The sequence below is a fragment of the Tyto alba genome, unplaced genomic scaffold (assembly GCF_018691265.1).
Source record: "Tyto alba isolate M040663 unplaced genomic scaffold, T.alba_DEE_v4.0 Super-Scaffold_21, whole genome shotgun sequence".
NCBI lineage: Eukaryota > Metazoa > Chordata > Aves > Strigiformes > Tytonidae > Tyto > Tyto alba.
The window spans coordinates 5,122,944-5,140,779 of record NW_024881295.1 but is presented as its reverse complement, the minus strand read 5'-3'; the positions used below and the strand labels follow the sequence as shown (position 1 = coordinate 5,140,779).

General features: G+C 40.6%; 1 protein-coding gene across 9 annotated transcripts in view; it reads right to left on the bottom strand.

The window, feature by feature from the left end:
• DUSP16 (dual specificity phosphatase 16) overlaps window positions 1-17,836 on the bottom strand; it is a 68,717-nt gene that overhangs the window by 9,280 nt on the left and 41,601 nt on the right. For all 9 annotated transcript variants that reach the window (XM_032986182.2, XM_032986177.2, XM_032986179.2 and 6 more), the window contains one exon: window positions 6,266-6,429. In XM_032986182.2, the coding sequence (XP_032842073.1) occupies window positions 6,266-6,429 (164 nt within the window). The remainder of the gene's footprint in view (window positions 1-6,265; window positions 6,430-17,836) is intronic.

Genomic DNA, 17,836 nt, shown 5'->3' with positions numbered 1-17,836 from the left:
TGGTTTACAATTTAGTTGCTCATACTTCAGTTTTCCAAGTCTTTAGTCCTCTTGCATCGCAGATTATCACAGCAACAAGCAAAGAGACTCCAAGAGTCAACTGGGCTTTTTAAATAAGTCAATTTTCACGATTGCAAATAAAGACACCTCTTTTCTGCACCTTGCCATACTCTTTGTATTCAGAGTTGTGCAAAGCAGTATCTGATGCCGCAAGTACCTTAGTGCCAAAACGTGTGAAACAAGTACTACAGAACTAGAGAAGGCTCTCACGAAACCATCCAGTCTCCTGCAAGTAAGCATCCTGACACAGAAAAGCCATTAGGCAGGTTGGAGTAATACTGATCAAACAACTTTTCTAGTTCAGATATGATTTGGCAGTAAGCGACATGCAGTACTATGCTTGGACAGTAGCTACACTGAACACAAACACTGGAGAGCTTTTGGCCAGATTTCTATGGAAACTAATGTCTGAAATTAAACTGAAACAGAAAAAAAAGCCAAAAAAAATCTGATTTTAATCCCTTTGCTTTTATAGCAATTATATAAAAAAGAAAAGTTATGTCAATCAACGGGAACAGTGGCAAGAACGAATTCTTACACTGCAGAATTCAACTAGAGATCTACCAAGATGAAAATATAATCATGAAGCCAAATGGTTGCTTCTTCCCCATACGTATTTTTTTCTGCAACCATGAACATATTTTGGCAAGGAGAAACAAGGATATGGCTACCTAGCTGAAGAGCCAGAACTCTATCTTGTTCAAATCAGAGCAGCCTAAATAACGTGATGTTGAGTACACAGGTACACCACACATATGTTAGTGTGCATGTAAAAGGGATGAACATACACACATATATGCATGCACAAATTAAATGTTCAGTGAGAATAAAGGACTGCAGGGGAGTAGGGAATCCACATCAGTCATTTGCAGAGGAAAGTGCATGAAGTCCAGCCAGTAACGGTTATAAACAGGGGATTTACATTAATTTCTGCTAACAAGCTGAATTTTGTTGCCTGGAGCAAAATGAGCTGCTCCTCCAAACTTTCATCTGAAGTCCCTCACATCAGCACATTCAGAGGTGCCTGAAGGTGGAGGCATCTTAAACTAATGAACACAGATTATATCATAAATATACCCATCCAAGGGGAGCAGGAGATGACCAATTACTCACAGAGCAAATCATCAGAAATACAATTTGCAGCAATGGCCAAAAAAAAACCCCAAACCAAAAAACGGCTGGATGTGTCAAAATAAGTTCTCAACCTTACTGCTTCTTACCCTGCTAATTTCCTAAGGTCACGCTCCCAGTAAAGCTCAGCTTCCCATCAATGACAGTGAATTCCAACATGTCACAGATTTCCCCCCTCTCCTTTTTTTCACATCTCCCCAACTCAACCAGCAAGCTCCCTTCAGCCCTGCATGCCTTTCGCAGCCAACTCCGTCGCGCCCTCCTTTGATGTATTTAGCTCTCACACCCCCACAGACCTAAAACTTTAGAAGCAGGATTGCTATACGGAAGTAGGGGAATATTTGGAATTATCCAGAGAGGGAAGGTATTGGGAATGGGGTTCTTGGCACAGGTCACTAGCTACCGCCAGGCCTGCAGTATCTTACATGTGCAAGGGAGACACCCCCCCCATCCCCTCTGCCTCACTGTCCTGGGCCACACAGCTGTCTCCTTCTAGGATCCCCAGTTCTTCAGCATCAACTCCTGTAAAATAAGTATCTTGCTTTAGATCACTACGTTGAAATACTGGCCCCAAACCAGCTCACCTACTGTTGTCGCTGCTTGAAGGTGAGCGAGGAACAACTGGAAGAGCAGGTACAAAAGTAGTACATGCAGGGACATGAACATTATCATGTACAAAGGAGGGAGGTGATGAAGGTAGCACTACCAAATGGACTGCCATGATGCATGTTTGTTCAGAATATAGCTAAGGGCAGGCTGATGAGTTTAGAAGAAGAATAGAAAACTTTATTATTTCTTTTAAAGCATAAGCACTGGTGGGCCACACAGTCCAACCATCACGATTCCACAGTTATGCAAGGTTTTTGATGTGGAATTGATTATTCAAATGGGAATGAGAAGGCTGCAGGCGCCAAGTCTGAAATCTCCAAGCCAAAAAAACACCCAAAAATGTGTTAGTGCTTGTCTTTGAGAGTAAGGCTAAAGAAAGAAGTTATGCTTCCTTCTGTTCTAAAGTATCAATCATTCCCTGTGCAACACACTCCAATATAATAACTATAACAGTGCCTTCATTGTAAGGCACCCAAGAGGAAGACGTGAATTACGATCGGAGGAAGATCCAGAAATCCTAATACTAACAACTTTGTGAAAAGAAGGTAAATGCTCTTTTGTCAGCTTATTTACATTTTATGACTTGTTTAATCTGAAAATTAATGGTACCCTAAAATGTTATTTTGTTACAGGAAATAAAATCCAGGTCTGGAAGAAAAGAAAGAGAATAGTTATGTAAGTAGCAAAGCAGAAAGTTTTACAGTTTAAATGCTGGTACAAAACATGAGATGCAAGTAGGAGGCTCATTCATGCCCATAACAACACCACAGATTTTTTCCTGTTAAACTTTCAGAAAGGACACTGTCACTCCTGCATAGTTAGAATTTAGTTTGCCTCTCTTTCACAAAGAGCAACAAAGATCTTCTGTAAAAGTAAGTACCCTCTTTCAATACCACCAATATATCACACTGAGATAACCACAGTATATCGCACTGAGACCCAAAAACTGACACAAACTTTTCTGTTAGAACTTTTACAAAGATCTTTTATGAGTTTTTTAGTATTTCAACACTGCAAAAAAATATTATTAACATTTTCAGAATTAAACATTTAGAAAGAAATTTGTAAAACAAAAATACAAAAAAATCTCCTAAGACTTTTCTTAAGTAGTCATTAATTTTGCTAAAGGACACAAACCAAGTGTTTGTGTTTGCATATCTTTCATAAATAAAGCATTTTCAGCAGAGGTATTAGTGGCGAATAGTGTTAGAATTCTTAGAAGGTCATGAACACAGATTGTCCTGCAACAAGACAAGAACTTCTCTACCAGTGCATTCAGAGGTAAGCTTATAAAGATCATGAAAAGATAAGCTCATCTTGATAAAATGTGCTGAAAAAATCACATCTTTAAATTGTCAGGTCGAACAGTAGTGCAGATTAAGAGTTCTTTTTGCAGATGTTTTTGAGACTTAATTATAGAGAAATAAATATGTCTGGTCAATGGATGGAATCACGGGATAGCATTTGAAGGCAAAAAATAAGGTCAATGTATACAACTATATCTTAATAGTTTTGGGAATCTTACTAGAATTTTTCAGAAAACTATTTTAAAAAATCTAGACTTGAATTAAAAACAAAAACGATCCTAATCTTAACAGAAAGCTGACTTCTTGTGCCCAGGAGACAACAAACCAGCAAGGCCACTGAACCAGAACATGCAAGCTTAACCACTTACCAGCTTCTGGAATGTCCTAACAGAGACAGAACTTTGCTATGTATCCCTGGTTTTTGTTTCTCGCCCTCCCACCTTTTGAATGTTCTTTACTTCCCAGCTTTCTTACCACGCATTGGTATTTCTGGGCACTCAGTCTGGTAAAGAGTCACCCTCTTTGCTCTCTTCAGCACCCCCGCATAGGATCCAGGCTTCCCCAGAAGCGAAGTGTGTTGAAGGGAGAGCAGCAGAGATCTGTTGTTTGTGTTTCTAACGTGCTGATGTCTAACTACCGCTAACTTTTAGTTGAAATCAAGAAACTGATTAAACCCAGGAAACTCAGAGTTGCCGACAGCTGGGAAAACGTCAAGTGGATTGTAAGGGGTAGAAATCATAATTTGTTCCTACAGCTTCTTTAGGTTAATAAGGTACCAGTATTAAAGATGGAAGCCATTTTGGATTGTCCACAGGCACTCGCTGAAACTGAGGCGGTGAAATAAGCTACTGACACTAAGATCTACTTCAGTGCAGTGAACAAGTGACATGCTCAGAATAAAGCATTGCTTGTGTGTGTTCAAAGTAAGAGGAAAAAGATACAAAAAAACAAGTAGATCTGCAATCATAAGATGTGTACTTGTCCTAAAATGGGTAGGAAATCTAAGAGGTATTTCAGTCATCAATGGAAGAACTTCCAAAAGATTGACTGTCAAGGATGACACCAGGCACTAAGAACTTACTGAGATTTCTGTGGATTGTGTGCTGTTGTTTTTGTGGTTCTGCATACAAAATGGGAAACACAGTAATCCTTGATCGTAACTCACAAGAACAGGTGAGGAAGTACAAATCTGACCAACTCCTGGGGAGGGTCTTACATTAATTCTAAAGTATCTGCAGCTGCAGGGCTCCCTTTGACACATGCTGAAGCAGTATCAGGATCGTAGGTGAATAGGCAAGAGAGCCACCCCCAGGTCTAAACTCTTCGGGCAGACGGCTCTGCCGCACGCAGGGCTCAGCAGCAGTAGTTGTGGTTTAGCCTCCTCTGCCCCCATAATGAAATTCCTGACCACGGCTACCACTTGGATTCCTTTCCTGGTGAGGCACACATAGCGTGCCTGTGCCCAACGCCTATTCATAGGCACCAATTTACTGCAAGGCAAGGGAACAGCCTCTTTCATCCCTGTGGCATTATTCACCACATAAGAGCCACAGCACTGGCGTTCCAGTCACATCCCAAACAAGCAGCACATCCTTGGCCCTTGGAGAACAAGTTGCCCCCTCTCTCCCACCATAACCTAGAATAGCACTTGCCAGTGACGTATTGTAACAAACAGCATAAAAGCATCTTTCTAATACTCTACCATTTAAAGAAGAGGAATTTTTTTTTTTTTTTTTTTTGTAATTACTTCGTTCCTGCTGTCGTTTGTCTGGGGACCATAAATTACTTCTGTGGTAGGAAAAGTAATAAACTGCTTTGCCATCCATCATAAGTTAATCAGGTTTGAATTGTTGACTTGCTACCTGGCAGTAAAGACATGGAAGATTTTAAAGGACAAAGTAAATTCAATGACTGCTGACTATCCTCCATATAGAAGATTTTTCCGTGTGCTCTATTAAAGCACAATTACCTCCTACATGATTGTTTGTGTGTCAAAACCCCCCTTATTGTGAATAAATATCCTATTAATGGCCAGACTGGGATGGAGTAAAAGTAGAAGAAACCAGTGAAAAATATGATAACAGTCAAAGTATGTGAATTTGATGCAATTACAAGACTATTAGGATAGGTCCCATCTCAAGCTTTATCCATGGATAAAAAACATACGCATAAGCCTTGCACACAATAAGGCAATGTGCTAGGGAGAAGCACTCCTCCCCTCTCCCCCATCCATGTATTTAATGCCAACTTACGAAGGCTGTTGGAGATCTGACTAATGAATAGGACTGTCAGAGAACACGGGAAGCAAGAGGGCACGTACAGCAGAAGTAATAAAAATTCCCTTGTGAAGGGACCCCAGATGCAGATTGTAAGCAATTGAGTTGGTCTCCTTATGGAGGCAAATGACAGTGGATATACGCAGGAATATAGTCGTGTAGCAATTTGAGACAAGCTCTTGTAGACATCTGATAGTCCAGCACCCTACAAGTGCTAGATTTGATGATTTTGCTGACTAGTTTCAGCATAACAAAATATCCTGGGCTATTCTTTAGGAACAGAAATTATTAAATGCACATGTATTTAGAAAGAGTAAAAGTTTCTTAGTGCAGTGCTACCATAAAAGCTCATTTTTAATGACCCCACTGATTGTCCAGGCCTGAACATCTTATTCGATGCACAAATCTTTGCTTGCAGTATTCCTTCATTATACAATTCATGGTATTTAAGTGCTACTTTTTCCAGCACTTGAAGGAAGTACTAAAAAATAGACAATTTTCCTTTGTCGTACTATAATATAATTGTGTTAACATCCAAGACCTGGCGAAACAAACCAGTCAGGAAAGTACCTGACCTGCTGTAAGGGTGGATTTGATAGTTTGCTGTTGGTTGATAGGTAACTGAAGAGTGTACCATATCATCTCTGAGATGAAGGAGAAAGGAGACCAAGTTTCATATTACATGACAAGTGGATTAATTATACAGTCTCTGTATCATTAGTTTTCACATAGCTTTCCACAGCTTATGCACAGACAACTATTATCAATACCTACGTTAGATGTTCTAGAGCTGTAATGATGCAGCAAGATAGAAGCATGGACAAAGGCACATGGAGATTATATACTCATCCAAGTCAACAACATGGCACCCAGAACACTCACCTTGTTGAGAACATCCCGCTGGCACCCAAGATAGAGATGAGGCAGGATTCTGGTTGGGCCAACGTTGGAGACAGGTAGGCAGGGTTGAGAAATGCAAGTAGGGATGAGCGTGGATTTTCCTTCACAGAGACCCGGAAAAGAGCTGGAGAACTCAGCAAATCCACCTGTGAGAAGAACAGTATGTATTTAATTTACATGCAGTGATGTAGGTATTGGTGCCCATGCCAGCTCTTGGAAAGCAGCACTTGTTGCAGGAGGTGGGGAGGCATTAAGGGGCAGCAGGAAAGCCTCAACAGAGGAACTGTACACGTGCCTCTTCCATAGGTAGCACGGCTGCGCAGAACCATCCATCAGCAGGCAAGGCCTGGCTGCATATTCCCGCTCTGCCTGGAACATTTATTTCTCTCTCTCTCTCTCTCTCCATTCCTCAGAAGTTTTTGATGCTTCTTCCCATTCTTAAGGATACGTGGAAATGAGACTTTAAAAAAACAGCCACAACACCCATCACACTAAAACACACACACCTTTTCCTCTCCACCCCAGCAAGCTATTTTCTAAACACCTCCTTCTACCTGTGTTAGGTTCATAGTTAGACTTCATTAAGAAAAAGTAATGTTTAGTCAATTTGGTAAAAGCATTGATATGAGGTTATTAATATTTGCTTTCAAAGCTCTACATTATTATTTTCTATGCTGCTCCATAATTAATATATTTCATCCAACACACTGGAAGAGGTTTTCTCTTTCAAAATCATATCAAGTCGATGCTTTTCCATCTAAACTGGGGCAGGCAAGGCAGAGGGAAGACTGCAAGGGAAGACTTCACCCAGCCATGGACTCCCCCAGCAAATCACAAGTGTCTACTCCCTTTACTGCTCCTGGTTCTTCATCTAATCCATATTATGGCTCCAGAACATTTTCATTGCCATTTCTCACCACTATGTTAAAACACCCAGCAAAACTAGAATGGAATAACTGACAATACATTTAAATCCACCCAAAATTCCAGTGGCCATCAAAAACGCTCCTTGGCTGTTTCACCATCAGCATTGCACAGCTGTTATGGAACATGAAAGGAATAAAAAGCGAGGCTGAGACTGCCCTACACACAAATACATACAATGCAGCTCAAGCTCAACTTCTTTTTTTTGCTTGCCTAGTTCCCAGCTTCCCTCCCATCACAAGTGTTGCATTATAAATCTGTGATACCAACTGTGGTCCAGCTGGCCTTACCCACTCTTAAAAAACAAAACTGAAGAAATCTCCAGCAACAAACTTACACTCTTCCACTAATCACATTCTCAGAAAAGCTAGCTAGCTTCTTCCAAGACTAGCTAAACCCCAAGCTCAGCTCATTCTCATACTTCATCTTCACAAACTAGTCTGAAGAAGAACCAGAGGCAGCTGATTAAATCAGTATGCTATAGGTTTTTCTTAACTGTTTTCACCGTTTAGCAGCCAACCAGTAAAGGTGAAAGTTCCAAACCACAGTGAAAGTCCCCACCTATTTCCTCATATTAAAGCATAGACAAGTGGAATTTTAACTGAAGGATGAGTAATTATAACCTGTTCAGAGAAAGGCACCTTTTTACCATCAAGGAAGTGAAGTATTAATATGTTAAATCTGCCAAATGCCATGTTCACTATTATTACAGTTTGAAGACATGAATTAAAATTATTCAGGAGTAAGATAATGTACTGTTTTGTCAAGGCTTGCATTACCATTGCCTGAATTATGCCTATTCTCTGGATTTTAAAATCTTCAGTAAATGTAGAAAAAAAAAAGGTAATAGCCATATGTGTAACATTCCATTTTATCTGATAAACAAAAAGGCCAGCAAGCAGATTTCAGAACAAAAGTTTTATGAACAGCGATTCCTGTTCAGTCTCCTGACTTACAAAAAAAAAACCAACCAACCAACCAACCAACCAAAAAACAAAAAATAAAAACCAAACCCACTTGTCTATTTTGTTAGATAAATGATTTTTGACAACCATGACAATGCTCCTCATAAGAATATGAGGGTGAGGTTGGACTGTATGGGATGTGTGGGGGAGATGCTAAGTTAAAGCACAGCCCATCACAGAGCCACACCCCTAAACAAAGGACCTAGGCTAGGGAAACAGCAGGGCTTTGGCTCTGACATCATCTACTCCTATTAGCTGGGATTCCTCCTCCTTGCTTTACAACCTCCTTGCTCAGGAGCACAGATGCTGTTTGGTCAACGTATCAGTTGAATGACAGAAGGAGTTTGCAAAACAATTCTCTCACATACTTGCTAAATTTTCTTCCGTCTGGCATAACGTTTTCCGCTCCACTATAGGAAGCAATCCTTCAATTTATAGGCATCATATGCCTCTCAGATTAAATTTAATGTAAGATACGGTGCTCAGCAGTTCCTTGAGATGTTGGGGGAAGAAGGGGAAATGAAATATCAGTCTTTGGTTTCATTTGCTTATTCTTTATTTTGCAGGAAGCTTGTTGGCTGCTTTCTGGATCTTCTCTCTGACATAGCTGGAAACAGAGAAGTGACTCTTCTTCCTTAGAGAGCAGCAGCAGAAGCAAAAAAAAAAAAAAATTTATATCTGTGCTTTCTTTGCAAAAGACTACATGGGCAAAGTTCAACAATAAAAAAATAATTTTCCCAACTACCTATGGATTGGTCTCACTTCCGTATGAACACTGCAACAAGAGATTAAGCAAAAAGCTAATATGCAAAAAACCTGAGATTTTGAGAGAAGGAACCCACGTTCTGTCACTGTAAGTGTAAAAAGCAATTTTAAATTTAATTTTTATTCTAGGGCTCTGTCAAGGCAAATATGAAGTGATTCAAGGTTAGATGCTTTAGCACGTCCTCTGGGACATTCACCCTTTCAAAGTAATGTTTCTTCCTTCTACTCACACTTTACTAGCAACATGTTGCTTCACTGTCTTTCCATCATGAATTAGAACCACAAAACTCTCAAATTGTGTAAATCTGACATTACACCACCTATCTTTACACATGCTCTCAAGTGAGCCCTCCTTTCCTCTGAATGTATTTTAACCTGGTATTAGTATCAGTAGTGAACTGACTTGAAAAAGCATGAAACTGGTGACTTGTTTCAAATATTAATCTAACTTCCCTGCCATCTTCTATAAGCATTTCAAAAAGTTCATAGCTTTTCAACAAATCTGGCTTTGATTTATGGCACTCACAATAGGAAAAACCCATTCTAGATCAGTGTGTGTTGAAAAAACGCTTTAAATAAAAACATAAACAAAACCCCTATCAACAAAACACACTCCTATATGCATCCTGCTAAACTAACAATTTCTCCAGTGCAAAAGACATAGCATCAGGGGTCTGGAACAACAGCATCCAGGTGTATGATCACTGAGCTGTCGTGCCATTAGGAGACTAGCTTCTATTCTAAAGAACTGCACTCATCACTATTTGCTTGCATTAATTTACAAAATATATATTTTTTTTTAACAGGTAGATAGATAGATAGATTAAAAAAAATAACAGCACCAAAAGATGTGTAGAAAAAATGTACTTATTTCACATGTCTCTGTCTTCTAACACAGATTATGGCTCCCTGTGTCCCAAAAGCTGACGTCTATGCACAGTCTACATGAGGAGCCTCTTACGAGAAAAGTGCTTTAAGCACTCAGACTACCTGTACACTTCTGCCGTAAGTGAAGCAGATAGTCTTCAAAAAACAAACTTTAAACATTTGGAAGATGAATTTAGTCTACAGGTGAGAATGCAGAATAGGTGATTGGGTCTCAGAAGAAGGACGGGACGGGCTTAGATTCAAATTCCATAATTTAAGGATGACCTTTGCATCAAAGCAAATTTTGTGTTTAAATCTCCTCACCTGCCTCAGTTGGAATAGCACTAATAGCAGCACTGTGGAGTTTGTTTTAATAAGAGGAAACACACTTTTCTTCTGGAGCTAGTTTCTAAATAACACCCTTTCTCCCACCACTACTACAGCCCCTGCAAATAATAAATCAATCACAAGAGCATACTGGAACTGTGGGGAAAAAGAAAAAAAAAAAAAACAAACTACAGGTCATTAACAGAGTTACTAGGTTAATAAAATTTCACTGAAATCTTTGATAAACATAAGTGGGCCCTAGAAATAGATGACTGACAAATAACTCCAAAATATTCTCTCCTAAACAGCTATGAACCACACAGGTTTTCTGTATTCATGATGGTGAAGCTGAGTTGAAACAGCTCTCAACATTCAACACGAAGAAACCATTTCTTGTCTATTTGAATGTTATGGACAGAGCAAGGAGGAAAGAGAGTAACTTTTATGTATAATACATGTATCTATAAAATTTTGCTTGTGTTTAAAAAGATCTCCCTCCTCTGCCCACCCCCACCCCCCCAAGGCTTTTGAAGTTTTTCACTCTACTTTTTCTGATATCGATGAATTAAATGGAAGACTCTCCCATCACCACTCATGCAATAGTTCCATTGCAGCTGAAAACCTTGATGGCCAAGCAGGATAAGCAGCACAATGCATCTCCTTCTTCAGTTTTAAATATGCAGTTGCTTCTGTCATGATTGCACATATGTAAGTCATCTTACCCTTTAGCTGGTAGCAAGTAGTTAACAGTACTCTTAAGTCTGTCTTACTTGAGTAATAGGCCCTACCCAAGTTTGAAGGAAAAAAATCTTTGGGGATGACGACTTCCATCATTTTGGAAGCAAATTAAGGCAATATGAGACAGAAGTGATTTCAGACTTCATCATCCCATATATTTTCCAACACGAAGGCAAAAGATATCAAAGTAGCAGTGGTAAATTGTGATGTTCTGCTGGCTGTCCCTTATGTTTCTGAGACAAAAATCAATTAATTAAATTCTGCTCTAATTTTAGATGATCCATCAGAAGACTACAAAGTTCTGTAAACAACCCAAGGTAACTCAGCTCTTGCTTAGGTAGCTTGCTAAAATGAACAGACTAGTGAAATTATTTCAGATTTAACTGAGTGGCAAGCATCCCCTGGCTGCAGCACATTTAACGAACAGCAGTACCGTACTGCATTCCAGTGCTGACTTGTTCTGTTCACTTCTTGTGGCTGCAACTCACACAAGAGTCTCTACAAAACCAGGTTAAGGTGCCAAAAGCTGTCAGTGGTTTTGCAGCCCAAGCCCTTGTGTGTGTGGCAGACAACCCAGCACCTCCTACGTCTTTACAGTAAAGCCTGCGTTTCTTGCTTACAAGCCTCCACATCCATTAGCAGAAATCTGGCATGATCGGGTAAACTGCTCAATTACCCTGTTGCTATGGTTCTGCAAAGTGGTGACTACAGACTTTCCTTTGATCAAGACTGTACTGTTTCCTAACTACGATTGTGATTGTAAAGGTATGATTGTTAAAGGAATCTTGGTATCAGAAGTTTCAGCTCCCTTCTCAGCCAACTCAGGAAACAAAATAGGGCCAAACCCAAAAGGGATGAAAAAGTTTCAGCAAAATTCCACTGTAAAGGTTATTCTTTCTTATAGATTCACTGCATAAATTCTCATATAAATAAAACTCCCAACTAACTTTGCCAGCAGCAGGAAGAAGAGAGGGAGAGAAGATGGGATCAGGCAGCAAGAAACGATAGCCAGAGAAATGTTATTGATTTGGGAAGAGCTACCTTTCACTGAGGGAATGGAATCCATCCAGATCCTTATGACCACTTACTTTAACCACCATCAGAGACAAATCCTAAATTAATACAGAGGAATAACTACTGAGAACCACAAGCATTTACATCAGCTCATCTCTGTTACATTCCATGGAAAGGGACCAGGAGCATTCCACAGTGCTGCGGGCTGCCATGCCGTGGTCGCAGGGACAGAAGCACTGTGAACCACGGTGGAGGTTTGTAAATGGAAGGCCAGTTGAGCCCTGAGGTCTTGATTTGAACGCTTAATGCAGAGTTGTGGAGCACAAATAACATTTTACTGATTTTACCCAATACTCGAGAAAACCATTCCAGTTAAATGACACCATAATAGGACATAAAACTGGGGAGAAAAACAGTGGACGTTTCCTATGTTCATTCCATGTTATGCTGTTTTCTTCCTCCTCCTCCCCATCTTTGTATTTCCTTCAAATGGGTCAAACCACTCAGATGTAACTGATCAAAATTACACAACTTCACAGGAAACATACTAATTCTGAATTAAAAACTGAAAGCATTTTTATTTGCTTATGGGAGGCCAAGTACTTGTGAAACTGATTTGGCACGGGGAAGAGCAAAGAAGTTAAGCAGAAACACCAATCTACTAAAAAATTCAGTTTTCAAAATGCAAGCATTGTTTTTCATTCATATCAACACACATCCCCTCCTCACACACACACAAGTTACTCCACTTTAGCTTTAGGATATCATGGCTGGTCCAGTTAAATTCTGTCTGTTATTGAGTAGATCAATGCCTACATCAACCCTGCACACCTCCCTCCATCCACCAGCCCACTATCCCCTTTGCCCTCCTGCCCTCTACCTTGCCCAAACACCTTTCTCTTCTGCAGGGTGCTGGAAAGAGAGCAGAATGCCATTTTCTCCTCCTCCCAGCTTTCAAAGTTCATCTTAAGCAGCCTGTGGATGCTTACATGACATGCTACAATAACCAGGCTGTTGGCTGGTTGTAATTCCCAATGCTTACAGGCCAAACAGGCCTGTTTTAGTGACATCTCCCCCATTCACACCTATTTATAACTCTTTCCTTTGCATGCACGTTGAATACAGCACAGATGTTCCCTCATACATTCATCCTATGTCTCAACTTGCACATATTCCTAACGTACAGAAAAATCAATCATGAGGCAATCCTAGTATCTCTTTAAAGTTGCTTTTAAAATTACTGTTGAAACAGACGATTCTGTAATTCCTTTCCACCCTCAAGTGTTTGCAGAGATGTGCACCAGGAGTTTTATCCTTAATCATCTAGAGATGGTCGCTCTTGTGAATCAGGCCAGTGCATACTGACAAAGCGCAGAAAGGAACGGAGATCTGACTATGCTTCAGAGATAAGGTGGAGTAAGGTTGGGTGTGAGTGCAACCGCTGACATGCCCACAGCTCTGCAGTGAAAAGGAAACATGAAAACAGGGGACCTTCCCATTAGGTGTAACTTGCTTTTTCTATGTAACTGTCCAAGTATGGGAACAACTCCTACAAAGATAAGAGCTCCACACATATACTAATTCTAACAGTAAAAAACTTAACTAGCAAGCTTACACTGAATTTGTTCTGGGAGGATTTCTTACTACTTCTTTGTAAAGGCAGTTATGAAGCATAACTTGGAATGAAAGAAAGGTGAAAAATCAGGTGCTCGCATCACTTTATGTGTTTCCTGTAAATCTGTCAGCTAAAGCTCAAAGGAGAACACCAGCAATTGCTTTTCATGCCCAGAGCCTGGCAGCAAAGCCGAGGCAGAGGGGAGAAGAGACTCAGCTAGAGAAGAGGTTGGTAACCGAGATGAAGGTGCCAGCCAGCTTCTCCAACAAATGGAGACTCATCCTAAACATCAGAAGAGCAGCTTTCCACTTTCACACTAAGAAAAGATGTTTTTCAACCAAGCAATTTGAGGGGCTGTAGAAACTAAAGAATCCCACCTGCCACTGGTGCTCATCTCGTGGAGGATGCTCGGGTGGCTATTGCAGCCTAAGCTCCCAAGGGTCCTTCCTGCGCTGCTGGGGCCCACGTGGCACTGCTGCTTGGTCACATCAGCAAATCCATAACCAGCTCAGCTCAACCCCAAACTACTCTTCAGGGAGAGACACTAATTTGAGGCTCTGCACTGTGATGGTACTCATTTCCACAGGGCTTACAAGATCTTCCATTACTTTTTTTTCATGTAATTGCTCCTATTGAAGCTGAGCAACAAGCTTAAACATCTTTTGTGGGTAACAGCAGAGACACAGACATCATGGCAACTCCTATGAGCTTGGCTTCCCTAAAACTCCAGGCTAAGAAAAGCCTATGAAGTGTTTTGTACAACATCCCTACAGATCCAGCTGGCTCTGCAGCTCTGTGTGCTTCACATGGGATGCACAGAAAGATCCCGTCTTGTGCTCCTGATGAAGAAATAAGAGACAGTGAATGTGTCTAGTTTTCACAGGTCATAGAGTCTGCTGGAAAAGCCCAAGGACAATGCACAATGGTTAAGGGAGCAAACTCTGCCATTTCCCTTCAGTGACACTCAAATCGGATGCGTCTCCTTTTTCCCCCCCTCCTTTGGATTCTGACCATTCAGAGAAGGCCAAAGGGAGAAATTTGCTTTCTTCAACGAATTACTGAAAACAGACTAGAAGCAACCTCCCTCCTTTTCCCACAAGACCTAATTGTCTGCCAGTTCATCAGCGTTAACTCAGTGTCAAACACAATTATTTTAAAGCAGGGAGTGGAAAAGGTCTAGGACCCAAGTGATGAGTCAAAACCCAAAGACTACATATGCATGTACTAGGAAAGGATTGCAAGAAGGAGACTAAAGATTGTGGATGTGGCAGAAGATTCCACAACCTTCATTAAATCCAGAATTTGCATCTTCATTAATGCCACTAATTATTCATAAATTTTATATAGCCATATACTAATAAATATTTTCTTGGTATCCCTTTTTAAAGGAAAAGAATAAAAAAAGCAGGAAAATTTGCAACTACCTCTACAACATAATATTTAGACCCTATAATCTTAAGTAAACCTTTCCAAACTTCTGTATTTGCCAAAGGTGGGCAGTGGACTACATCCATGATTAGGTTTTTTTTTTTTTCCCTCTTCTAATAGCGATTTAGAATTTGTTACTGTAAATACTGACTCGTGCCAGGCACGTAACGCAACATTACTGAAAACTATGCTAAAAAAAAAAAAAAAAAAAAAAAATCAAACAGCACTACAGAAAGACAAAATATACAATCCCCTAATTTTAACATTTACTTTGCCTCAAATCTGACCAGAGGCTCTTAATGCTGTGACTTAACGGCATTTTCACAGTCACATTCCCATCAAACATTAAAATGTTTATCTAAAAGCTGCAGTATAGATTTTTCCCTTGCCCTAAGGAAGGAAAGTTGTAAACTTTCTGACTCACAAGTTTTATGAATCTACAATGTTTCCACTCTGTTTAAACGAGCTGCAGACCTCCACAGGCCATTACAATTCTCGCATTCCAGCTCAGCTCCGCAGGGATGGTTGCCATTTCGCTTGACATAAGGTCAGGCTGGAGAGCCCTGTCCCGAGAGCTGCCACCCCCTTCCCATCCTCTCTCATCACCCATGGGGAGTCCTCCCACCGGATTCAAGGCTTCACAGTTTGGGAAAGCTAGGGGTGTTTTTATTACGGTGGTGGTCAGAAAGTGGCCCCGTTACACCAGGTGTTTTACAAGCACAGTAGCGAGGGAAGTTCTTTGCCCTGGAGGGTTTCTGCCTTTGGTAGGCCAAGGTTAATAGGCAGGTTAAGCAAACGAGATTTGAGAAGGGGCAAGAATGGGGTCAACCCCCCCCCTGCAAGCAGCATATAGAAAAGTCAGACTAACGACAAGTAAAGAGAGCACATTGGACACTCACACTTGCCCTTTCTGCCTTTAAAGAAAAAAAAAAAAAAAACAAAAAAACAAAACAAAAAACAAACCCACATCAAAAATCCCGAAACAAACAACAACAACATAAAGCCAAAAAAACCCCCAAAACAGACCTTCATCATAATTTCCATAAGTGAAGTTTCACAAGCATCCAGAGGTGTCCAAAACAAAAGCAAAGTTAACAAGTTATTCTTGGGTTTGATAAACGTTACGAGAGCTCCACACTAGTCAAACTTTGCTCTCTCTCAAAAGACAGCAAGTAGATACACATATGAAAGTAATAAACCCTATTCCCATTCTTCAAGTGCTTAAAACAATCATGGCACTAAACGAACACTTAGAACTGCATTTTAAGTACAACGGGTGGGAGGATATTCGCAGAGGACTGGCTGCAGCCAAGGGTACTAGTTTTTCTATGCTCTGATTAAAAATTGATGGAGCGGGAGACTTTTGAAGAAGGTGATTCAGAGCTAAGATCCTCTCTCACTCTCATCTCCTCCCCAACGACACTGGCTGTACTCCATGGGTTACAGGGCCACTTGGGGATTACTGCATTCCCTCGATAAGATTTTTACCTCTTTCAACAGAGACCTGCTTCTAATGGCATCAACGAGACAGAGTATCAAGGAATCTGGCATCATTGTGCAACTATCCTTCCTTCTCTAAACACTGGCAGGATATTTAACAGCTCATTCTTGCTATAATTATTTCAACTTGAAGATAACTTGGATATTTTAATCAGTGACTGCCATTTGAAGGTGTGCTCTTCTTGAGGCACTCTGCAAAGATTTACATATAGGGAACGCTCAGAACTTCAGTCAGCCACAACTGAAAGTCATTAAGCTCCACATCAAGTGTCAAAAGGTGTCAGGATGTTAGACAGGAATTTATCAAGCAGCACGAACCACTGCGACCTCATGCCATCTTTCAGTCCACACTGGGTACCCTGCTACTTGGCATATGAGACTGCAGGAGCGCGGAATAAAGCTCAATCTTGCATCTCTGGTAAATAGAAATGACTAGCTCTACCTACAAGAGAATATTCTCAAGGTTTCGTGCTCCTCTGCCACAAGGCATGGTTTTTCTGGTGACAAAGCAAGGAGAGAGCACTGGGCTTTCCTTCCGTTCAGCTTTGCTTCAGGCAAGTAGAGACAACACAGTAGCAGGCATACCCCTAAAGATACTGGCATTTTTATACTAGGATTCCTTTAAATGGGCTTCCAATTTCAAATGTTTTTAAGAAAAATGCCAGCATAAACAAGACTGTAGATGAGTTCCTGACTTGTTTCCTTCTCCTTGCAACCTACACGCAAGTCTTCCATTTTGTACACACGCTTTGTTAGGTGAGGTCAGGGGGAAGCAACGATTTGGGAAGTTTCAGCAAAAAAACACCTTTTGCAACAGTCCTTGGCTAATCACTCACTATTTTTTCCAGGACCTTTGCCCCATCTCACTGAACTCATTCTGTTTGCTGTTTCTTTACATACTCGCTCGGCTTATGGCTTCATTCACTGCTCACTGCATGCGTGACCTGCATTTGTCACTGAATAGAAAATTAACGATTTATGTCTTTCTGCTTATCATGGCAGCTTTGTGCTCTGTAGAAGCTCACAAAAGGATTCCAGTATATTTAACTCCCTTCCACCCATACACTTTACAATCTGGTACATAATTTAAGTTTTCCATATTGGTTATTCTCACTGGCATTGAATATCATGGTACCCCGATGTCACTCCAATTCGGTGACTGACAGAAAAATTTGTCCTTCATGTTTTGCTGGCAAAATACACTCTGGTCTTGCAGCACTAAAGAAATTCTTAGAGCTCACTGAAACTCTTTCTATGATCTTGCATTACAGTACTCTGAAGTTCAGCTAGTCCTTCTTGGACATTACCACATCCACCTGAATACAAGAATTTTCGGTTTTGGTTTCAAGAGCCAGTACAGTGGTTTTGTGTCAGGCTATTAAAATTTTTAATGTCAGGCTGGAAGTACAG